General features: G+C 43.0%; 1 protein-coding gene across 2 annotated transcripts in view; it reads right to left on the reverse strand.

Moving 5' to 3' along the window:
• The window catches only part of LOC134347920 (target of Nesh-SH3), a 347,223-nt gene extending 332,206 nt beyond the window's left edge, over positions 1-15,017 (reverse strand). For both annotated transcript variants that reach the window (XM_063050550.1, XM_063050549.1), the window contains exon 1: positions 14,905-15,017. In XM_063050550.1, coding sequence (XP_062906620.1) covers positions 14,905-14,983 — 79 coding nt within the window. In that variant the 5' untranslated portion in view covers positions 14,984-15,017. The remainder of the gene's footprint in view (positions 1-14,904) is intronic.
• Between the last annotated feature and the right edge of the window lie 10,978 nt (positions 15,018-25,995).

The following is a 25,995-nucleotide window of genomic DNA, read 5'->3' on the forward strand; positions in this document are numbered from 1 at the left end:
GCTATTCACAACCATGTGGCTTCTTATTCCATTGGCCAACCCACATTTTACTGATTGGGCAGAACAATGATGCAACCAAACAAACATCCTAATAACTGAATAGCCCTGGATGCACAGTGCTTGCTAGAGCAGGTTTTGAGAAGATTCATTATATTCTGCTATATGTTGTAAAACCAAGACTTCTTCTATAGATATGTGGTGGAGAGTATGTTGATTAGTTGCATCACAGCCCGATATGGAAACTCCAATGCCCTTGAAACAGAAAATCCTACAAGAAGTAGAGGATATGGCCCAGTCCATGTAAAGCCCTCCCTCACACTGAGCACATCAAAACAGAGCACCGTCTCAGGAAAGCAGCATCCATCATCATGGGCCCCCACCACCCAGGTGATGCTCTTTTCTCATGGCCACCTTCAAGGAGATGTTACAGGAGCCTCAGGTCTCACACCACCCGGTTCAGGAACAGTTATTACTCTCATCCATCAAGCTCTTGATCAAGTGGAGATAACTTTCTTTAACTTCACATGCCCCATCACTGAACTGTTCCCACAACCTATGGAATCACTTTCAAGGACTGCTCATCTCATGTTCTCAATATTTATTGCATATTTATTCTCATAATTACTATTTTTCCCCTTTTGTATTTGCACAGTTTCTTGTCCTTTGAACATTGGCTGCTCGCCCGCCCTGTTGGGTAAAGTCTTTCAATGATTCTATTACGCTTCTTGGATTAACTGAGCGTGCCTGTGACAAAATGAATCTCAGAGTTGTACAGTAAATGATGACAAATATGTACTTCGATAATAAATTTACTTTGAACTTTGAATCATGAAGACCAGCCCTATGTTTAACTGAACGATAAAAGTGCAGATCTGGAGGGGGGTCAGGGAAGAAGAGGAATGAGCTGAGCTGCCACTTTCAAAGCCTCTATGGACTCTTTGTTTTTGACCAGCTAAATATCCATGAACATAAACCTTCATTCTCCATTCCTCACAGTCCCAAAGTTCACCTTCCCTCTGTTCCTGAGCAACTGGCTATAAAAATAAAAGCCAACACCTTGGAATAATATATTCCATATCAAAGTAACAAATGATAACACCCATTGGATATATCAACTTATCACCCTTGTCCATTCTCTTAGTGCCCATCTTCCAATATCCTTTGTACTGTTGTCTCAGTGTCTGCATCATGGTCGGTGGAAGGCACTTGAAGTGAACCAGGCTGCAAACCAGGCCTTCAGAATCCACTATCTTGAAATTCTGTCTGTGATTGGGACTGGCTAGCTGGCTTGTAAAAGTGAGGGTATCAGCAGTGTAGCAGCTGCTAGATGAACAACGTTTTCATCTTCAGTAAGGACTGCAAGTTTGTGCCCCGTAGAGCTAATGCTACTGGCCTGGAGAAAATGCATTGAAATGAAGGACAGGTTGCAGGACCACTACAACATTCCACAAAGCTTTCTGAGTAAGAGAACCAGAACCACAATGGAAGCAATCCAAGCCTCCAGTGTAGCACCACGATCCTAGAGTAACACATCATTTTTCTGTAATGAAAAAATATTGGTTACAAGAAGGGTCAGAGCCCTCTCTATTTCCTGAGGAGACTGAGGTCCTTTAACATCTGCCGGACGATGCTGAGGATGTTCTTACGAGTCTGTGGTGGCCAGTGCTATTATGTTTGCTGTTGTGTGCTGGGGCAGCAGGCTGAGTGTGGCAGACATCAACAGAATCAACATACTCATTCGTAAGGCCAGTGATGTTGTGGGGATGGAACTGGACTCTCTCACGGTGGTGTCTGAAAAGAGGATGCTATCCAAGTTGCATGCCATCTTGGACAATGTCTCCCATCCACTACATAATGTACTGGTTGGGCACAGGAGTACATTCAGCCAGAGACTCATTCCACCGAGATGCAACACTGAGCATCATAGCAAGTCATTCCTGCCTGTGGCCATCAAACTTTACAACTCCTCCCTTGGAGGGTCAGACACCCTGAGCCGATAGGCTGGTCCTGGACTTATTTCCTGTCAAAATTTACATATTATTATTTAATTATTTATGGTTTTATTACTATTTAATTATTTATGGTGCAACTGTAACGAAAACCAATTTCCCTCGGGATCAGTAATGTATGACTATGACTATGTTATCAGTTTCTGCATTGCAGCTAACTCCACAGTTGTGCATCTGGTGTTGTCTAGCATATCCTTGCTGGAAAAGCTGAGTTCCGAGCTCCAGGCAAAGTCCAGCAGCATGGTTGATGCTGAAAAGTGCACATAAGCTTTCTGAAGGGTTTGCCTTACGCAGCAACCATTTCATGGTGATCTGCTGCATGTTTCTTCTGTGGGCTGCCCCATTTACTGTAAGTACTCATCTGCTTCATCTGCAACTGTATTTGAGCAATAATTCCCTCCTAGGAAGTATAAACCTGCTCTACCATTTCTTCTGCCCTGGCTTCAGATTAGTCAATGTTAGTGACTCACTTCATGCATAATCCTTTTTAAAGCTAACTTCTACAGTTTACATTGGCATGGTGATTATGTAATTCAAAAACCAAACTAAGGATCATACACTCGGTGGCCACTTTATTAGGTACACCTGCTCATTAATGCAAATAATCCATCAACCAATCATGTGACAACAACTCAATGCATAAAAGCATGCAGACATGGTCAAGAGGTTCAGTTGTTGTTCAGGTCAAACATCAGAATGGGGAAGAAATGTGATCTAAGTGACTTTGAGTGTGGAATGATTGTTGGTGTGAGAAGTGGTGGTTTGTGCATCTCAGAAACCACTGATCTTCATGCACACAGTCTCTAGAGCTTACAGAGAATGGTGCGAGAAACAAAATATACCCAGTGAGCAGCAATTCTGTGGACAAAAACACCTTGTAATGGGAGAGTTCAGCGGAGAATAGCCAGACTGGCTCAAGCTGATAGGAAGGTGACAGAAACTCAAATAACCACATTTTATAATAGTGGTTTGCAGAAAAGCATTTTTGAATGCACAACATGCTGAACCTTAAAGTAGAGGGGCTACAGCAGCAGAAAACCATGAACATAAACTCAGTGGCCAGTTTATCTGATGCAGGAGGTATTTAAGCTAGTGGCCACTGAGTGCATAGCAGTTGGGAAACTAAAATTCTGAAAGTTAAATCTGCAAACAGTTAGTTTCAATATGGTAATGAGGAATCCGCTAGGTTATTAGTAGGGAACGTGCTTACTGTCTGATTCCAAATACATAATATTTTAAGAACTACCTCCAGAAAGCTCACAGCAGCCACTCCGGTGATGTCTGTTATTTGTCAAGTAGGGTGCTGTGCACAATCCTGATTTGATGGAGACTGACATGAGAGCACGGAGGAACATCTGGTGAAACTTCTGAAATGCCTGCTTTGCTGCTGCTGCTACTGTGTGGTCCAGACTCTCTGGAGAAGGCCCCGAGTCTTTGGCTTTGTTTGTTGCTCAGCAGCCGGGGCGGGGTCGAGCGCTCGGCAGAGGATGGTGCTCGGAGAGGCTCTGTCAGAGGGGCTGGTCGGAGGCTCGAAGTTTTCGGACGGACTCAGAGTCTGCTGTGGTCGGGTGCTTCCAATGGTGCTGCATCGGCGAGTTGACGGCGCTTGGAGGTTCATGGCAGGGAGAGTTCCTCCCTTCTGCCGCCTGCGTGGGATGATGAGTCTATCGGGACTTTGAGACTTTTTTTTACCGTGCCCATGGTCTGCTCTTTATCAAATTATGGTATTGCTTTGCACTGTTGTAACTATATGTTATAATTATGTGGTTTTGTCAGTTTTAGTCTTGGTTCGTCCTGTGTTTTCTTGTGATATCATTCTGGAGGAACGTTGTATCATTTTTTAATGCATGCATTTCTAAATGACAATAAACGATGACTGAGTGTCCTCATAATCTAAAAAAATGGCCTAATAAGCCTGACAATATAAGGGAGTTAGGAATAAGCAGTAAACACTCCACCCCTGTGAATGAAGTAAAAATAGGACAAGTTTGGTGTTTATCTGAGGATGTAGAGTGCTAAGTCAGGTATCAGAATATTCTCGTCTTCTTCTGGCTCTTACCTTATTTCCTGGCTACTTGTTATCTGAGAAGAGAAAGACAAAATGTTAGGTTGAGACGAGGCTAGCAAAGCCAAAGGGGATCTACTCCATCTGCAACTTGTAAATCAGTGGAGCTTGGCCAATAAGCCATGGGGACAAGGTGTGTTGCAAGAACTATTGATGACAGTCTTCGATAGTTTTAGTCCTTTTGCTGCCACCACTCCTTTGCTCATAGGCTTTTCCTAATCTCCAAGGAAATGAGGTGGTGCACTATGCAGGAAACTCACCTCTCAGATGCTGATAACAATACATCATAGTTTGTCCTGCAGCTGAAAAGAAGTGGCTCACCGAATGCCACCAAGAACACCTGCGTGATGTGCCTGGTTAGGGGGTGATTGTGCATGCGAGGCATCTAAACAGAATGAAATGTATGAGAGAGCGTGGAGAAGCACATGAACGTTAGCTACAAGTCCTGATTGACAGGGATTGTTGGTAAGTTAATGATGCACTGCACCTACACCATTAACTTCCCAACAATCTCTGTCAATCAGGACTTGTATTTGTGTATGGGTATATCTAAAGATACTTGCAGTAATCCTGGCAATGCATACAGAGCCATCTAGAGACACTGCAATTACCTAGTGTTTGATCTTGGCCATTCACCTCAAGCTATCTACTTCCAGACTTATCATATTTGCCTGAAGGATATGCTAGCACCTCATGGGTAGAAATACTCTTTTTCCTCTACTAAGAGATGTTGGAGACAATGCTTCAAACTAGAGTGACACAGTGGTGTGGAGGCCAGCGCAATCGCTTTACGGTTGAGGTTCGATTCCTGCCGCTGTCTGTTAAGAGTTTATACATTCTCCCCGTGACTTCGCGAGTTTCCTTTGGGTGCTCCTGTGTCCTTCCACATTCCAAAGACAAATGATTAGGATCATGGTTAGTAAGCTAACTAGGGTGCTATGTTGGTGCCTGAGGCACAGTGACACTTGCGCAATTTTTCGCTGATTTGATGCAAACGTGTACATGTAAAAGTAAAACTAATTTTAATAAAGTTTATCTCTCATTTGTTGTGCCTATTTTACTCTGTTACATTCATATATATACATACATGCATACACCAGGTACTAAAGCCAAAATGCACCTCCCCATAAAGCTCCCCATTGTTACAGAATTAGCTCACTGATCAGTACAACTTGCAATGTTCAAAGTTCAAAGTAAATTTTTTATCAAAGTACATATGTGTCACCATATACTACCCCGAAATTCATTTTCTTTCAGGCATTCACAGTAAATACAAAGAAACACAGTAGAATCAATTAAAAACTGCACACAACAAACAACCAATATGCAAAAGACAAACTGCAAACACAAAAAGAAAAATAATCAAGCAATAAATATCGAGAACACAAGTTGTCGAGTACTTAAGAGTGCATCCATAGATTGTGAAATCAGTCCAGTGTTGGGGCAAGTGGAGTTATTCCCTCTGGTTCAAGAGTTGTTCATGAACTGGTGGAGTGGGACATGTGGCTCCTCTAACACCTTCCTAACGGCAGCAACAAGACAGCATGGCCTGGATGGGAGTCCTTGATGATAGTGCATGGGCTAATGCTGTAATCATGCCACTGAACTGGCAGCGAGAAATCTTTGCATTGCATCAAACGGACGTAAATCAATTATTTGCCATGCATTATATTCCCATCATCCATTTTCCAACAGGAACTTTGTACTTGCTGATTAATTCAGTCAAATGCTTCACGTTGCTTCACACGTTACGGCCTCAGTTCTCCTGGGTTCTGACAGTGTTTCTCAGTGTGAGCGCTGCTCGGTTTCCGGATTCCAGGGTAATGGCTGAATCAGACTTGCTGCCCGAGCTGTGCCAGTGTTTTCAGGGCTTTGCTCCATTCTGGACTAGAAACAGAGCTCAAGAACACTAGCTTAGATTCACCCCCTCCCACTCCTTGTGTACCCTCTTATGCTGCAGTTTCTGCTGTCACATCTCTGGAGCCACTCATCAGAATGGGCAGCATAAAAGGAAATAATAATTTATTGGCTTTTTAAATTCTGTGTATTCTTGTTTACTTTCCTATACTCTCAAAACATCTCGTGCTTCCACTTAATTTGAGTTGTTTTTTTATTATTTATTTCATTTTTCATTGTTATTCTCTTCTGAATATTTGAGACAAAAATGATTAAAGGCTTAAAGATTAGCTTTATTTGTCACATGCACATGGAAGCATCAAAACACAGAGTGAAATGTATTATTTTGCATTAACAACCAACACAGTTCGAGAAGCACCCGGAGGAATCACACAGGTCACGGGGAGAATGTACAAACACAGAGACAGTGGTGGGAATTGAACCCTGACCTTACAGCTGGCACTGTAAGCATTATGCTAAACTCTACACTACCACGCCATCCCACAAAAGAACAGTTAGCTATAGAGGGACTAACTCCCTCTACCACTGATGCAGGCACCTATAGTGTATGCTGTTTTCTACTCCAACAACACTTCCCAAATCCACAACCTTTACCACCTAGGACATTGGCTTCAAACACATTGAAACATTATCACCTGCATATTCCCCTCCAATCACACAACATCATGTCATGGAAACATACTAACTGTTCTTGGAGCTTCCTACCCCAATAACATAGTGACACCATCATCAGCAACTCAAGAAGGTCACTCGCTACATCCCTCTCAAGGGTAAAGAAGGCAGGCAATTGAAGTTGCCATTGACAGTGTTGCCCAGATCCCCAAAAACAAGCAGCAATAGTCGTGGAGAGAGGCCGACACCAGATAAATGCTCCAAGTTGAATTTCATGGGCAGGTTTAGTTTTGGTCCATCCATATCAATGGTGTTACATTCTCTGAGGCTCTTCTGCCTCTCAGGCACTTCCTGGCTGTCAGCAGGACCAGTGAGAACAACCTCTCAGGTTCAGGGAAGAGGAATTTAGGACAATGGAATATGCCACTGGAATCCATTCCGGGAAATGCAGGACATAGAAATGCTGTGGCAGATGTGTGCATGTCTTGGATGAGATATTAAAACAAGGTTCACGATTAGATGGATGTGAAACATTTGTGGAAAAAAAGGCTTTCTGAATATAGGTAATAGTAGTGACTGTGAGTTATTATCTGGCTATACAGACCCAGAACACATTCATGGCTTATCATCCTTCCAGTCCATGACAGAATTTTCGGGAACTAAGGGAAAGTTTTCATTTCTTCTGTCCCCCCCTGGTAAGCCTCAGGCTCGCTCAGCTCGCTTTCGTCCGGGGGAGTAGCCTTCAGCCCCGCCAAACTGGGTAGTCAAATTTGTGTGGATGCTGTGTGATGTACCCTACCCCGCCAGATAACAGACAATACACCATATGTGATTAAATGTTTACAATTTATAGATATTACTGGAACTATGTAATTAATAGAGATAAAATATAAAAGTAAAAGGCACCAAACTTATCGAAGTTCAACCACTTCATGCACAAACAGTTGGAGCTCAATTAACGGAGTTTTCTTTCCACAACACGATCCCCTCTGACCCCCTTGACCCACCGCCTGGGACCAACCACGGTGGTCGACCAGACGCTCCACGAGTCTGTCTTTGTCTCCTCTCCTTGCCGAAGACCCTGGGCCTCGGACTCCCGCTTGGGGTCCGTTCCATCGCCCAGCTTACAGCATCGCATCTCCTCTCTCTGTCCTCATCGCGCCTTCTGTCCCAAAGCCCGCGAAAACAATAGTTTACAGACACACAAGAAAGAATAACATCTATCCCAATTAGTTAGCAAATGACTTCAATTCTCTTATCAGTAATATAACCCAAACAAGCTGCTAGAGAGAGGTTTCTCAGCAGTTAACATAACAAAGAAGCTATTTTATTCTAACATGAAAGAAGAAACCCCTTACACTCTCCCCCCACGAAATTTAGTCATGTGCTCATGACTTCTAAATAGCTCGCCCACCCTTCCTGCAGACACAAAAGCCCAATCCAGGTACAAATAGTGACATTGCTCCCCAAACAGTCGACCTTACGCCCTGTTCCCCAGGCGCTACATAGGCCACCCTATCTGGGAGTTTCCTAATCCTCCAAGACCTCCGTACCCCCTCACCTAAGCCCTTCAGACTCCGACATTACTGGGGATACCTCGGGTCTGCTTGCCAACTCCTTTCTCAATCTCTCACTCATGCCCCCACTGCACTTCGGAGCCCCCTGTCCCGTGTCCAGGGCCCTGCTTCTTTTCTTTCAGGGTCCTGCAGTAACCCAGGCTGCCCACAGCTAGCCCTCCCCACTACACCTGACTCAGTGGGAGAAGGGCCAAATGTATCTTCCTCAATCAAGTGGAAGTTAGCGAAAGGCAGCATGTACCACACATCCAGCACATCATCCTTCGAATCCGTATTCTTCCTCATTTCCTCGATCGGTAGCTGCTGTTTGATTTTCTCCAAACTGAAGCACTTAGCCTGGGCTGCCTCTGCAGCCTCTTCAACCTCCTGCAATCGAGACATCAGCATCTCCCTGGACTCCTCCAACTCTCGCCACAGTCTCAGCAGTTCTGACCCACGCTTCGTGTCCATCTCCATCTGGGACGCAATTACACCACCAGCTTCTTCCAATCTGTTCTGGATCCATCTCTTGAGTTTCTGCTGATCCTTTCGAAGATTGATCATTGTTTCGACTCTCTGGATTAATTCATCAGTAAATGACCGCAGTTTCGGCTCGGAATTCCGTTTCCCCGTCTCCACTTTGACGAGCGTGAACTCCAATTCTTCAATGGTTGTGCCGAGCTCCAGCACTCACCTTGGGGTCACATCATAGTCCCCCAAGGTGAATCCAAACCCTAGGTGATCATCCACATATGCCAAAACTCCAAACACCTTTACATCCCCCATGGTCTTCCTCATGCCCCGCGGGAAGGTTGCAGGGGCCCCGGACATGCCCTGTGGCATCTTTTTGGATCAGAAAAATCCTAGGGAACCTATAATGGCCGTCTTCACCTTGTCGGCCTCACTCATCGGGATCTGGCAACATCCACTCCTCAGATCCAGCACATTAAACCACGTCGCACCACACAAACAGACCATCGCATCTTCGTCCCTCAGGACCATATTCTGGTCAATGATAGTGCGCCTGTTCAGAGTCCTATAATCCACACACACGCTGCCTACGTTTTCCACGGCTACAGGGGCCAGTCGCCGCAACCTCTCTCTCACCGAGGTGTCTTCAGCGGTCAACTCCCCTCCCTCGTGGTATTTTAGAGCGTCTACTAAGAGGGTCTCACCCTCAGATACTTTCCCCAGGCCGTACCACAATCGGCTGTCATTTAAATTCAGTACCGACACAAGGCTGCTACACACACCCTCACAAGCAGCTCGAAACACTGGGTGCACAGACAATGCCCCCATGAATTCCAGTTTCACTGACCAATAATCGTCTTCTGGATAATCAGTGGCACTGGTACCCCAATTCTCCAGTGCCCTTAATGTTGTCAAGGTTAAATGCTTCAGACACCAGTTGTAAAACGAACTGTACAACAACTTGACCTGCGCCCCAGTGTGGAGGATGGCTTTAGCATAGCTTCCATCTATCCGTAACGACACACGGGGACGTGGTTCCTCTAAGCCTTCAGGAATTGGGTCTTTTCCTTTCGGAAGTTCCTTGGTACATTGCTGGGAACGTGCTCCCTCAAAGACCCCAAGCCGTTCCCCCACTGGACATCCACTAAGTTTCCCGACACCTCTCTGATCAGTTGAACAACTGAGGGAGGGGCTGATCCCCCTGGCACTGCAAGCAATTTAGCTGCCCTCCCTAGCCAGAGAAAATACACTGAAAGCTTTTCCCGAATCTTCTGACACCGGTATGGAAAGCCCCCCCAGGCACTGCATTTTACTTCCAGTCGAACCAGGTGCATTTTCCCCAGCTTTCAGATAACTGGCAGCTGTCACTATGGGGTAATTGACCCTGACAGTTCTAACACCGTCAACAGGCCGCCTACTCAAACTTCCAACCAATCCCTGCCGCTCTCCCTCAGCCGAGCACCGCCACTCATCTAACAACTGAGAGATCCGCTCCGCCCACGCCTCGTACGCCTCCGCCCCTTTAGGGGTGGACAATATCCCAAAAACCAGGCGGAGACTGCCATAACTAGAACATTTATTCGCAGACACTACCTCCAAATCAGACCACTCTTTCCCCTCTCTCCTAACAGTATGGACAGCCCATGGCCCCGCCTCACCCGGGGCACCAATAGACACTGGCAGTCCCACCACCAACTCGTCAGCGCTAGTCTGAACTCAAACGAAGACCTCCGGGGTACCAACAGCCACCCCACCCAACACGCATGCAGTAACAACCAGCAATTCCACAGAGGCACACTAGCTTTCCATCCCCGCCGCATGCATAATTTAAAGAGGGCGATCCCACAGCACCCCACTGAATCAAATCCACGGACAAAGCCCCCAAATGTACCCCCCTGGAAAGCCTCAGGCTCGCTCAGCTCGCTTTCGTCCGGGGGAGCAGCCTTTGGCCCCGCCAAACTGGGTAATCAAGTTTGTGTGGATGCTGTGTGATGTACCCCACCCTGCCAAATAACAGACAATACACCATATGTGATTAAATGATTACACTTTATAGATCTTACTGGAACTATGTAATTAATAGAGATAAAATATAAAAGGAAAAGGCGCCAGACTTATCAAAGTTCAACCACTTCGTGCACAACAGTTGGAGCTCAATTAGCGGAGTCTTCTTTCCCCCATTCGATCCCCTCCGACCCCCTCGACCCACCGCCTGGGACCAACCACGTTGTCAACCAGACGCTCCACACGAGTCCGTCTTCCTCTCCTCTCCTCGCCGAAGACCCTGGGCCTCAGACACCCACTCGGGGTCCATCCCGCCGCCCAGTTTACAGCATCGTGTCTCCTCTCTCTGTCCCTGTTGCGCCTTCTCCCCAAAACCCGCGAAAAACAATAGCTTACAGACACACAAGAAAGAATAACATCTATCCCAATTGGTTAGCAAATGAATACAAACCTCATTATCAGTAATATAACCCAAACAAGCTGCTAGAGAGAGAACTTTCTCAGCAGTTAACATAACAAAGAAGCCATTTTATTCTAACATAAAAGAAGAAACCCCTTACACTTCTAAATGTATCCGAGTCCAGGTAGAAATTAAGAGATAACTAACATTAATTCTGCCTCTCTCCATATCACTCCTCATAATGCTATTATTTTTTCCAATAGCTTAACTTAATTACTTTGCACACATTATGCAAAAAAATTCCGGTTTGAGAGATACAGGAATAACTTTTTCTGAAAATACTGATAGTACAATGAGATTTTCCATTTCCGATCTGGATGGCAAATAGTATCAGTTAGCAATAGTTGATTGCATTGATGAAATTGTATTCTGTTTCCAGCCACAATTAGCTTGGCTTTGAATTGTGCATTTTCTTCAAAACATTGTTGAGAGCATAATAAGCTGTAAAAAAAACATGCTGTCTAATTTGTCTTCCACTCACCACATGAAAATCTTTCACAAGTAGCCAAATATGTTTCTGTTTCTGATGTTTCTAACACTATTGTTGGGCATGACCTCAGCACTCATATTCATAGTGCACGCATGTAGATTTTAACCCTTTTGTTGGCAAAGTGAGAAACCCAAATAAGAGAATGAGTGAAGAGTTTTTGATAACTGTTAATATCTTCCTTTCATGGTGATTGAATTGTCCTAGATATTTGATAAATCAGTGTATATTGATCAGAGTCACCGGTTTGACCTGCATTGAAAATCTGTAAAGCACTTTCTACAAAGATTATTGAACAAGGCTAAAAAAGATTTGCAACTTATCAGCAGTTCTTCTGGACTTCACAGCCCAAGGATAAATACATCAAACAGGAAATGAGCTGCTGGAGGTACTCAGTAAGTCACCTGCTGGAGGAACTCACCTACAGAGGGAAATGGACAGTTGACTCAATCCAAATAAAGGGTTCAATCTGATACATGGACAGACTGCTTCCCTCTACAAATCCCACCTAACCTGCTGAGATCCCCCAGCAGCTCTCCCTTTCCTCCAGATTCCGGCATCGTAGTTTCCTGTGGCTGGATAAATGTCTCAATTCTATGCTCCAAATAAATGGTTAACTCATAAAGAATCCAAGCTTGAAGGCAAGGCCATAAAAACGGAGCATCATTCCTCTGACCCATCCTCACTCCTAGTAAGGCTGTCCTCTGGGCATTTCAGATTGATGACTTCATAAACGCTACAACACAAACAAATAAAACTGGAAATGCCTCCACTGCCAGGCAAATTCTGTAATGAAAAGCAAAATATTAAATCTCAGATATATACCTGCATCAGAACTGGAAGCTGTTGTAAAGATTTCGTTCTGACAACAAGACTGTCATAAATACTAAATGCATTCTTTCTTCACAGGTATTGCAAGATTTAATTTATTGCTGGTTCTAAAAGGACTCCAATTTTTGCTTCTTCATTATATACATTTCATGACAATAAAGTTTTTCCCATAGTCAATAGGAATGGAATATCTAAAAGAAAACATTCAAAATTCAAGCAGTAAATAGAGAGAAACTAATGATTTTTTTTAAATGATCAACTGTTTCCATGAACCTATAATGAAGACTACATAACAACAAGATTAATGCTAATGTGGATAAATATACAATTATGGCACTAAAGTTATTACATTCACTTCCAAGAAGCTGAAAATAGCAACTGGGACCCTATGCAGTCCAGCTGCCTTGTTAAGGCTGAAAAAGATAAAGCTGAGTACTCATACCACAGCGCCCCTAGAGGTGGAAGGACAAAAGAACGATTAATATTACTAATAAATGTAATAGAAACAGGAACTACTGTTATAAATGTAGGAAATGAATAGGATTGGAGCCACAATATACATATGTGCAAATATAATAGTTCAAAATTCAAAACTATCAGGCTTTATAATTTGAAGTTAATAAATCCATCAGGATACAGCGCAGAATGCCTTCATTTTACACATCTAGCCCAGACCAAATAGTATAAAAGTTTAATATCTCTACTGTCTGCATGGCTTACTTGAAGCCAAATTGTGACAATCCAAAGTGAACTGCACATGTCCAGGATTCTGTACAAATTGGCACTACATTGCCAATCTCACTCAAAGACTCCAAAGTGACTGAAAGAATTAAAAAGATACAGAAGTCTGAGATCATCTTCACATCTCCTCATTGGAGATGATATTTATGCCTTAGTCAACATCATTAAAAGACAGATTACATGGTAGTTATCACACAGTTGCCTGCAAGAGCTTGCTGACTATGAATTTGTGGATGCATTTCCTGCAGATGTGATAACCCTTCAAAACTAGTCCATTGGCTGCAGAGGCACTAAGGTCTCACTATATATTATTACATGCGCAGGTCTTTTACTTTTGAGGCCAATGTTCACAATATTAAGCATGTAATTTCCCTCAATAATTCACAATAACACCATTAAATGAAAAAAAGAGCTCAGGCCTGGACAGCTAATTGTTCATAATTTGGCTGCAATTTTGTCAGTCCAAAATTCAAGTTGAACATTACAGGAAAGATGTGGCGATTTTGAAAAGGGTGCAGAAGAGGTCCACTAGGATGCTGCCTGGTTTAGAGGGTATGAGCTGCAAGGAGAGGGTGGACAAACTCACATGGTTTTGTCTGGAGCACTGGAGGCTGAGGGGAGACCTGATAGAAGTTTATCAAATTAAGACAAGCACAAATAAGGTAGACAATCAGAATGTCTTTGCCAAGGTAGAAATATTGTGCATTGGAGAGCATACACAAGGTGAGAGGGGGAACATTTAAACATGATGTGCAGGACAAGCTTTTTTCATAGTGATTGATGATGGAATGGGCTACCAGGGATAGAAGTGGAAACAGATACAATAGTGTTGTTTAAGAGACTGTTAGAGTCATGAATATATGGGAAATGCAGAGATATGGATAATGTACTGATAGAAAAGATTTAGTCTACTTCGATATCATGTTTGACTTCAAAGAGTCAGTCCCTGTGTTCTAGATTATATGATCAGACTCTGTAATATGCTTGAATGTTACTTCTCACCACCAATGTTTCCAGGATCCAAACATTCCTAATTTCTGCAACTGAACGTGAAGTAATTGGCAGCACATCGTTAAAGATTTGTAAATTATCATTTTTTCACAGTAATTATGCTCCTCACAATTTGGAATATCTAAATTTGAAGTAAAATACAAAAACATCACAACATTACCTGAAAAAAAAACTTTGTTCTGAGTTGCTAGTAAAGAATTGACTTTAATTTGCATACGCACAAGTTTGCAAACAAGTTTAATATGAGGCTAAAACAATATACCTTTAATGATTGGTGAAGAACAAAGTTCATTTTAAGTCATTATATAAATGTTAGCATTATATTCCCCCAGTGATTCTGCAAATAATTGGTTAACCCATTCAGGTATCAAGATCCCAAGTCAATTGGTTGATTCCAGTTAGAGGGCAACGGGAATTGGTCCAAGTACAGGGTAAAAACTGACAGGGGTCCACTTTTCTATGTCACCGATTCCCACATGGGATAGTTTGCACAAGTGGTTATAGGAAGGTCCAATGAGCACTGGCTGCTGCTCACCAGTGATGACTCTCACAGTAATATTCACTAAAACAATCTCCACAAATAAATAATGGAACTACTCCTCTGCCAAGCACAGAAGAGAAGTGGAGAACATTGCAAGCGATTGGAAATAAGGTATTAAATATTGGCAGTCATTTAAAACGAAAACAATTTTTTTGCAACTCAGGTTTGCACCACGCGCTGGAATAGCAACTCCACTTACCTCGAGGCAAAATCCTTGCATTTTCCACCAGGCTAAGAGCAATCCCGCCGAAGATAACAAAAAGAAATTTGACAGACATTTCGCGGAGGAGCAGGCTTAAGAGAAGCTTTCTCTTTGAGACCTGGATCAGCAGTGAGCCTGAAGCTTAAAGTAAAGCACCATCAGCACTGGTGGGAGGAGACCCTGCGTCGTCAGACGCCACACACATAAACTGGGGGAAGAAATTGGCAACCTCTGGAAAGTCGTGTAAGTTCTCCTTGCCAACACCCTGCTGAAATTAGTTTTGATAACTCTTGCTAAATGAGGAAAATAAGTTCATTTTACAGAGTAGCTTTTAGTTCTAAAATTTATGTAGAGTATGCGCCGCTGCCAAAATAAAACTCCTTGCAGTTCCAGTTTGCAAATACGTTTCGCAAACCAAGCAACCAAAACTTTTCAATTTTAATTACATTTTGTATTTATGTGTAAACCATGTAACCATTATAGAACGGCTGATGGTATTTGCCATTTATGGAAATGAACGTTGGAAGTACAACTGCTGCACTCTTAAGGCATTTTGGAAGGTGATGATAACGTACATCTGCAACTTTTAGTGTCTCGTTCAGCTGACCTTTTAATGGTTAACGCGTTAATTTATATAATATATTTTTAGCTTGTACGCCATCACAATCTCTTGAGTAACTGTGTAATTAAAGATACCTTAAAACACACATGTTGCAAAAATACATCTCTTTGCAATTCTGAACCTGGGATATCATTCAGTCCACACTTCTCTGAATCTGTTACTTCACAACCGAAGAGTTCCTGTTGATGAGTTTAGCGCCGTCTTTTCGTCCTCCCGTCAGAGGCGTTAACATCCGTTAAATAAAATCAACACCAAGGTATTAGCTATTCACTTGTTATTAATGTCAATGCTACAGAGCACCTTTTGTTACAATGGCTTTTTTAAATTAAAGAGTAACTTTATGACTTTGTTGTGAATAGCGCTCAGTACGGCGCTGCCATATGTGGCAGTACTCTGGTATTATCCGGGCTGCCAATTAAATAATAAGTTCCCCGTGTGCATTATTCACATAAGAAAATACAATTTATATATAAATTAGATGTGTCTTGCATTGGGGTGGCGGGGTGGAGATCCATTCTCTGCCCAAGGAGGTGCAAGGCACTCCCTCCCTCCGGTCACCCTCGGGCAGGGTGTAGCACCTGCTCAGCACCCCCGCCCCGCCCCGCCCCGCCCCCATGATTAGGGTCACGTGAAGCCATGGGAGCAGGTGGTGGATGGTTGTCTGAGCAGCCGGTGCAGATCGCAAGTCCCGCTTCTGCAACCACTGAGGCCAGGCAGACAGTCTCTGGAAAGTATTGATAACGGCTGGGGTGACTCATCTTGCAAAGGCATTCAAAATGCTGGAGGAACTCAGCAGGCCAGGCAGCATCTATGGAAATGAGTAAGCAGCCAATATTTCAGACAACGACCCTTCATCAGGACCTCGGCCGGAAACATTGACTGTTTACTCTTTTCCATAGATGCTGCCTGGCCTGCTGAGTTCCTCCAGCATTTTGTGTGTATTACTTTGCATCTGCAGATTTCCCCTTGTCTGTAAAGACGCTGCACAGAAGGCGGAAATGGCAAACCATTTCTGTAGAAGGAATTGCGCAGAAGAATCGTGGTCATGGAATGCCCATGTCATACAACACGGCACACAATAAACAAACAATTGGTAACATAACATATTGTAGCATAATTTTAAAGACGTATTCTTGACTGATCCAATCCCCACTACAGAACTATTGTACATTTGCCAATTGACAGTCCTGTCTGGCATTGCAGAGAATGTTGGAATAAGATATTAAGATACTCGTTGCCCACATAGATATCCACCACTAATCAAAGAAGGACAAGATTATTTTCTGTATCAAACAATAACACAAAAAAAATCAATATTGTGAAGTGTGCAATGATACTGATTGGTTGCCATGTGTCTCTGCATTTCCCAGTTCCAAAGGCTTTATGTGGTTGGAAAGATTTTAAGGCTGCATGTAAATATTTCTCCTTATCTTTTTTTTTCAAATTCACTTGTCCAACAGTAATTCAAGTTCTTGCTGAATTCTTCATTCACATTTTGATCACTACAAGTTTGTCTGCTGAGAACTTTGCTGGTCATTTCTCTCCAATAGACTCAATAGGTACTTTTAAAGTCTGAGAAATGTATACAATATACATCCTGAAATTCTTTTTCTTCACAAACATCCATGAAAACAGAGAGAGAGGAGTGCCCCAAAGAATGAATAGCAGTCAAACATTAGAACGTCAAAGCCGCCCCCAGCTCCCCCCTCCCACGCAAAAGCAGCAGCGATAAGGCAACAACGCCCCCTCCCCCATCAGCAAGAAAGCATTGGCATCCTCCCCCGAGCACTCAAGCGTGCAGCAAAACATCAATAAAGACACAGCCTTGCTTTACCCCAAACAGTCCTCATTCACCCAGTAATTGGACATACCACAGGCTCTCTCTCTCTCCCTAATAAGGGGAAAGAGGTGTCCCCATTTCACAGTGAGAGGGGAGACATAACAAACAACTTGCTGGTTCAGCTGACAGAAAGGCGACAGTAACTCACATAACGATACAGTGGTGTGTAGAAGACCTTCTCTGAACGCATAACACATCGAACCTTGAAGTGGATGGGCTTCACCAGAAGAAGACCATACCAGGTTCCAATGCTGTACCTAATAAAATGGTCACTGTGTGTTTATGAGTCAAAGTGTAGTCACTTTCCTATTTATATCAAGTACATTCTACTTATTTAATGAAGACATTAAACAGCTTTCTTTCACGTGGACGATTTTTGATACTATGCCTGTTCCTGAAAATATCCAGATTACTTTCCGTACAGTGAATAAAATTTGATTCCACCATTGCAAAATCATAGTTTAGAAGTAATGCAAAAAAAAATTCTTTCAGAGGATTTTTGTATTTAGTTAGGAATCAGTTTGATTAAGTTTTTGGGACTCATAAGCTGATTAATGATTAAGTGATACATTACAATGATGAATCTGGATTTTCTGCTTGGGTATAAATTGCAATAGACCATTTCCACACCTCATCGCTCTCCTTGACAAAATAAAGGTTCCAGGATTTACAGTTCAATCGAAATTGTCCGTACTTTGTTTCTTTGTGTAGAACTGTTACTTCTGGCTTCTGCAATTTGGAAACCTAGAAATCAAGTGATACCCTGCTGCTCTATAGAGCATAATCGTTACAGATTCAGTCTATACAGAATTAATGAATCGATGTAAACATTAACTTTTTATTGTAAAGAGTACTTTTTGAAGTGTACAATTTATTGCATCATTAAAAATATCCATAGCTTTTTAAACAAATAAGGCAACAATAATTAATCTTAATAAAAATTGTGTTCTAAATCTTATTTATGAAGCTGAGCTCCCATCTTAGTCCAATGTATATGCTACAATATTTTCCAGATACCATTCAGGCATGAATGTGACATAACAAAAATGCCGTGATGACCACGTCCATAAAGAGAGTGAGTCTAACCACCTATCTTTGACACTTAATGGCATTGCAACTATTTCATATAATTAACACCTAGGGGTCCTCAGTGACGGAAAACTCAACTGGAGAAGCCTCATAAAAAGGGTGACTGAAAGAGCAGATTGGAGACTGGTGAATTATATGAACAACTCACTTCCTGATACCCTGAATCCTACATAGCACAAGCCAGGAATGTGATGGAATACTTTGGATGAATGCAGCTCCAGCATCACTCAAGCAGCTGGACAACGTCCAGAGCAAAGCCAGCCAGATGATTGGCACCCCATCAACCACTCTAAACCTTCAATTCTTCCAGTACTGGTGCACATTGCTGTACCACCTACAAGAATTTTCATTTTAATAAGTTGTTCATATCCTCTGCAAGGTTACCATAACAGTAACTCCCAAACTGCAAACTTTGCAACCAAAATGGACATAGGCAACAGGTTCATGAAAGCACAAGCGGGTGCACGCTCTCTTCCACATCACATTCCAAAACCTCTTGGAAATATATAACCAATCCTTCATTTCATTGGGTTTAAATCCTAGTAGTCCCTACCCAACAGGACTGTGGGAATATCTTTGTTGGAAGAGCTGCAGCAGTTAAATAAGGTAACTCTCCTCTACCTTCTCGAGGGCATCTAGGCATGAGCAACAAAATTTAGCCTTGGTCCTAAAAAAGGATAAATAAATCAAGTTGATTGCTAGCTATAAAATGACTAAACGATTGGTGGTAATTTATAAATTTTACTTCCGTTTTTGCGATCTACAAGAATTCTTCAGCGTGACTGTCTGCTCAACCTACTTATGTCTCAAACAATCCTTAATAGTTTGTGCCAGACAGCGAATTTCTTTGGAAGAATGAAAAATTGGTGCTGCCAAGCCTGTAGTATTCATGAGCTTTACTTTTTATAAAGTCTATAGCAAAGAGCTATGTAGGAGGAAAGGATTAGGTTGATCTTAGAGTAGATTAAAAGTTTGACACAACATCATGAGTTGAAAGATATGTATCGTGCTGTAATATTCTATGTTTTATGTAAATATTTTTCCCTGTGCCACAAAACTATTCACATGCTTCTACTGGCAAATTCCTCTCTAAGCATACTCCCCTGGAAAGACAAAGGATAGAAACGATCTCAGACGCATGCTGTTAAACTGTGTGAGTTGTCTGCTTTTCCTATATCCCTTAAGAACATTAATTTAGTCATAACTATTAATTTTTCTGATCAAGGTGTTTTCTTTAATGTTTAAATTCATTGACCATCTTAACTTTATTGGATGCCAGTAGAATATCACGCCATAGTCCCTCAAGTTGTCTGATGTACTTCATGGTTTGCACTTGGAAAACTTTTCAGCCAGCATTGGATGTAAATGGAGTTTTGTTAAATACTAGTCTGTATTATGTTTGCTGTCATCTTGGATGCGGGTCACAGACATTGTCAAATATTTGGCAGGAGGTGCAGGAGATCACCGTATTTGTGAGCAGATACATTATTATCCAGTCACAGCAAGTTGTTTTTAGTGAAGTATTTTGTGATTATTACAAGATGTTAGTGTATTCTTTGAATAGCTCTACACCACAGTATATTACTAAGAATAAGTTACTATTTAGGTGATTGTTTATGATCTAATTTTAGTTGGGCCAATGAGTGTACCTGACAACAATGAAAAAATGTTTGCTCCGTTTGTAGCAAAAATGTTAGTATTCCAACACGATTCCCATGAACATCCGAGTTTTTGTTTACTGATTTTTAAAGTTATCCATCAATTAAGATTTGACAGTTTTTCTTCTTTTTGTGTTTGCTGCTATTGCACAAATAATTTTGTTCAAACATGCAATGTGATAATGTCATCAATCTCTTGGTTCCGTGACTTTTAGTAACTACTGAGCAGATTTCACAGTGAGTTCTGTTAATTGCTGCAGTTACCAATTAGTTTGTACTGTGCCTTCAGTAATTCCTCTAGTCTACATTCCTGAGATTGTTAGTACTGACTGTTTCTTTTAAGTGGGATTAAGAAGAACCAAACGGTTCTTTGATATTAGATTCTTCTTTAACTTTTATTCTTTATTTGAATGCTGTTTTGTAAATTCCCTGTAATTCCTGTTGTTTCCAAACACTACAGCCATTTCTCAGAAGAAATGTGATTTCATCTCTAGGCAGTTTCTAAATATTTCCACTTGTTTAACCCTTTCCCTCTCCTTGTTAATCATCCACTGTTTTAACACGGAGTTTCTCATCCTAGGTAACACAAAATGGATGCCCCAGGTATTGGAACATGGCTATTGTGTAGAAGGAACCAGGAACAATATATAATGCAGCATCTATGTCTCACATACAGCAGGAGTGTGGCAAACTAATGTTTCCATGATACCAACTAGCTGTGGGCACCAATCACAGAGACTGGAAGTAAGTTAAGTACAATGTAGTGTTGGCCAAGGAAGGTCATGGAGACAGGACTGGAGGTGGGGGAGACCAGTGTCCACAGTAGAGGTGAAGTACATGAAAGTTAACAGATTCAACAAAACTCTAAAAGGAGCACCTATACCCATGAGGACAACAAATCATAATTCACCGGATCTCTAAGAGACATAAAAGAAAGTATGTCCCTAGATGAAGGAGCTTTGGAAAATATTCATATTTCAACCAGCAACCTTAAATTAGATTATGGTGCCGGAATATGTGGCCACGCTGGTGGGCTGCCCCCCAGCACATCCTTCACTTGTGTTGGTTGTTCACGCAAATGATGCGTGTCACTGTATGTTTCTATGTACATGTGATAAATAGATGAATAAATGAATCTGGTCGCACAATATTGCTATTTGTGCATGTTTGCTGGCTGCAGTTTGGGTGTCCTGCTTCCTACAATGCAACTTTCAAAGTAGGTAATTAGCTGAGAACATGTTTCAGGATATCATTATATTGCAATACCAATGCAGGGCTTTCATTTCAATTGGTTTGGTGTTCACTGCCGTGACTAACTTGGTCTTGTCTGACACCTTAGCTCTTTAACATTTTTTTCTGAAAGTAATTCACTGATGAGATCAAATTAACTCTCTGAAACACTACGCTGAGAAACCTCAACCACTATAATATTTCATAACATTTCATTCATCAGACTAGGAACTGAATTGGAGAAAAGCCGTATACACAATGTGGCTGCAAGAGCAGGTCAAAGGTTAGGAATCCTGTGGTGAGGAACTCATGTCCTAACTCCACAAAGCCTGTCCAGCATCTATTCAGGAGCGTGATAGAATATTCCCCACTTGCTGGATAAATGCAGCTTCAACTGGTTATTTAGTCTTATAGTCTCCTCCTTCTGAATATTTATTGGCTACAAATTTCATTTTGTTCTCAATTTCCTATTCCACTAATTTGGCAATATCATTTAGAAGTTAATTCAAAGCCAGTAGCTTCACCTCTCAACACCCCACCCATCCTACAGGAGGACCAGCTCTGTACCAGGGACAAACGTTGCTATAGCACCTTTAACACAGTAAATTGTGCCAAGGAATGATTGGTCTGTTTTCATCTTTACAGGAAACACAAGAAAGTCTGCAGCTGCTGGAACTCCAAATCAACGCACACAAACGCTGGGGGATCTTCGCAGGTCAGGCAGTATCTATGGAAATGAATAGATAGTCGATGTTTCAGGCCAAGACCCTTCTTCAGGACTGAGAAGGAAGGGGGAAGGTGCCGGAATAAAAAGGTGGGGGAGAGGGGAAAGAGGCTAGCTGGAAAGTGATAGGTAAAGCCAGGTGGGTGGGGAAGGTCAAGGGTTGGAGAAGAAGGAATCTGCTAGGAAAGGAGAGTGGACCATAGGAGAAGGGGAAGGAGGAGGGGACCCAGGGGAAGTAATAGGCAGGTAAGAAGAAGTAAAAGGTCAAAGTGGGGAATAGAGCGGAAGCGGGAATTTTGTTTACTGGAAGGACAAATCGATATTCATGCAAAAGACGAGGCCATAGGCAGACATGTCAGAACAGGAATGGAAATCAGAATTAAAATGTTTGGCCACCAGGAAGTCCTGCTTGTGGCAGATGGTATGGAGCTGCTCGACAAATGGGTCCCCCAATTTACGACGGGTCTCAACAATGTAGAGGAGGCCACATCGGAAGAACTGGACACGAACCCAGTACATTCACAGGTGAAGTATTGCCTCACCTGGAAGGACTGTTTGCGGCCCTGAATGGAGGTGAGGGAGCAATTCCTGCTGAAAGTGTGCGGGGGTGGAAGGTAAAATTATCTTTAGTGGTAGGATCCCTTTGAAAATGGCAGAGTTGCCGAGGATAATGTGTTGGTTGCAGAGGATGATTGGGTGGTAAGTAAGGACAAGAGGAACTCTATCGCTATTAAGGCATCAGGAAGATGGGGTGAGCACGGATGTATGGGAAATGAAGGAGATGCGGGTGAGGGCAGCATCGATAGTGGAGGGAGAGAAACCCTGTTCTTTGAAGAAGGCAGACATCTCTGATGTCCTAGAATGGAAAGACACGTCCTGGGAACAGATGCAAGGAAAGCAAAGAAACTGAGAAAAGTGAATTGCATTTTTATAGGAGATAGGGTGGGAAGGGGTATAATTGTGGTAACTGTGGAAATCAGTAGGTTTATAAAAGATGTCCATTGACAGTTTGTCTCCAGAGATGGAAACAGAAAGATTGTGAAAGGGGGAGAGAGGTGTCAAAGGTGGATTCAGTGAATTTAAGGGCAAGGATGAAGTTAGAGGCAAAGTAAATAGGGGGATTAGTTGGTTCTTTTGTCAAGAAAGAAGTGGAGAGCTTTGAGGCCTTCTTGATGGGGATAGAAGTGTGTAAGGACTGAACATCCATATTGAAGATGAGGCAGTCAAGGCCGGGGAATTGAAACTCACTGAGGAGATCGAGAGCATGAGAAGTATTGCAGTTATAGGTGGGAAGGGACTGAATCAAGGGGGTAGGAGGTAGAAACGAGGTGTGGAATCCTTGGCAAAAAAGTGGGCTCAGAGATGGAGGCAATGGAAGAAGAGCTCGATGTCATGGCAGGCATGGAACTCACAGGGGTGTGGGTGAAGAGGTCAAAGCTAAGATCCTTGGTGAGGACAGAATGTTCGGCCTCAGAGAGGGGGAGGTTGGAGGGAGTTGTGAAGACCCGGCGTGGGTTAAAGCTGGGATTGGGGTTGGTGGGGGGAGAGGGGGGGAGAGAATTTGTGGTACCAGAGGAGAGAGGAGGGTTGGAGTGTTCAGGGAAGGTAGGGGGGAGGAAGATAAAGACTCTAAGGACCCAAGAGCTGGTGGTGGGGCCTCGGCATTGCAGAATGGTTGTGAGGGAAAGGGAGACTGGGGATACAGCAGCTGCACGTAAAGTCTCCGCCCGGAGGTGCTGGCGGTCTGGAGCCGGACTGAGAGGCTGCCCAGTTAACAATCTGAAGGTGTGCGGAGTCATATAACAGCAGTGGAATCTGGGTTCAGGAAAAACCTGGATGTACAGGAAATGTAGCATTTAACAATATATGGGGGAAATGGCCAAAAAAGAAAACACTGAAGTAATCAAATTCTTCACCATCATATTTAATTCTTTGCTAACGTTTGAGATGCTTCTAAGGTTGTCAAGCTGAGGAGTGGTAGTGGGGACAAGTTCCCACTACCTAAAAGTGCTCCTCATGGCATGCGACTCAAATAGCCTCTGACAACCGAGTCCAACTCCTGGCCTTCTCGTGTGGCTTAGCCTCTAAGCCCGGTGGAACTGTTTCTACTGACAGGAGAAGGGGCGAAGTCAGGTGCTGGCGCCTTAAAACCAGTGCTTCGGGTAGATGGAGCCCATCAGCCTGGGATGGCAGTCCATCTAAGAGAGGGAAACTCTGATTTCAAACCTCTGCTGCCTTGCGGCCATACCCACTCATGGGAAAGGCTTCGGGAGTAAACCCTGAGGACAAATCCAGAGCTGGAGTCCCTAAGGCAGTCCGAAGTTGCTTTCAACCTCGCTCTGGCAACTCCTGCGACGACACTGGTGCCAAGCTGTATCGGCCCTTGCCCTTCCCTTGGACAACATCGGTGTCGTGGAGAGGGGAGACTTGCTGCATGGGCAACTGCTGGTCTTCCATGCAACCTTGCGCAGGCCTGCGCCCTGGAGAGGACACTCCAGCATTGCCTCACCATGACTGAAGCAAGACTTTACAGGCACAGATCCGTGGTCTCGCAAGACTAACGGATGCCACCACCAACGTTTGAGATCATCGTTAGGTTGTGAAAAGCCCTATGAAAACATAAGTATTTTTTCTTGAAATTCCAATTCTTAAACCATGTCCATATCTAATAGACAGTAACTAATTAATGCTTCCCTTTTGAGATACCAGATCCTGACATTTGGTTTTGGATATTGTGCTAACTGGGTATCTGCATCGTAGTGGTTAATACCAAGGAGAAGTTGAGGGGTAGAGTTTATGATCTCATTCGTCTGCTTATCAAATTTCCCTTGGAAATGTTTGAAATGGTTCGCTAACCATTTTTAAAATTATGAAACAATGTACATATTTCTCCCATGCCATCTCTCAGCTTCAAAGCTTCCTGTATCTTTTGATAATTCAAGTCCTCCATTCCAGCCACATCCTTGTTAGTATTTCTTGCAACCTCTCTATCATTATCACATCTTCCTTATACTGTGGTGACCAGAACTACACAAGTGTTTTAAACAATGTTTTCTTTAACTGTAAAATGAGATTCCAAGTCTTACCCTCAAGGCCTCAGCCAATGAAGGGAAGAATGCCAATACTCCTTCCTCACCACACCACCTACCTACTTTGTTCCCATTTTCAGGGATCTACGTACCAGTATCTCAAGGTCATTCTGTTCAGCAATTTTTTCAGGGCTCTGCCTTTCACTGTATATGCCGTACACTTGTCAGGCTCTCCCAAAAATTATCTCTTCATACTTGTCTGCCATTCCTAAAAATTCTCCTCACACTTGTCTGCCATTCCCAAAAATTATCTCCTGACACTTGTCTGCCATTCCCTTGTCAGCTTTCCCAGTTGATCAACATCCTGTTGTAGCAACACACACAAAATGCTGGAGGAGCTCAGCAGGCCAGGCGGCATCTAGGAAAAGCACACAGTCGATGTTTTGGGCTGAAACCCTTCGGCAGAACTGGAGAACAAAAGCTGAGGAGTAGATTTAAAAGGTGGGGGATGGGAGAGAGAAACACAAGGTGAGAGGTGAAACCGGGAGGGGGAGGGATGAAGTAAAGAGCTGGGAAGTTGATTGTTGAAAGAGACAGAAGGCCATGAAAGAAAGAAAAGGGTGAAGAGTACTAGATGGGCGGGCAGGGAGATAGGTGAGAGGGGGAAAAGGGGATGGGAAATAGTGAAGGAGTGGAGGTGGGGGGGGCATTAGCAGAAGTTTGAGAAACCGACGTTCATGCCATCTGTTTGGAGGCTACCCAAATGGAAGATAACTGAAGCATGGGTTATACCCAAGACCTGTAGCGATGAAGACAATCATACCATATGCCATATTTACCCCCTTAGCCATTTGCATTGCCACTTCAGGTCCCTTCCACCTCAGGCGACTGAAGAA

This window comes from Mobula hypostoma, chromosome 6 (assembly GCF_963921235.1).
Source record: "Mobula hypostoma chromosome 6, sMobHyp1.1, whole genome shotgun sequence".
NCBI classification, from domain to species: domain Eukaryota; kingdom Metazoa; phylum Chordata; class Chondrichthyes; order Myliobatiformes; family Myliobatidae; genus Mobula; species Mobula hypostoma.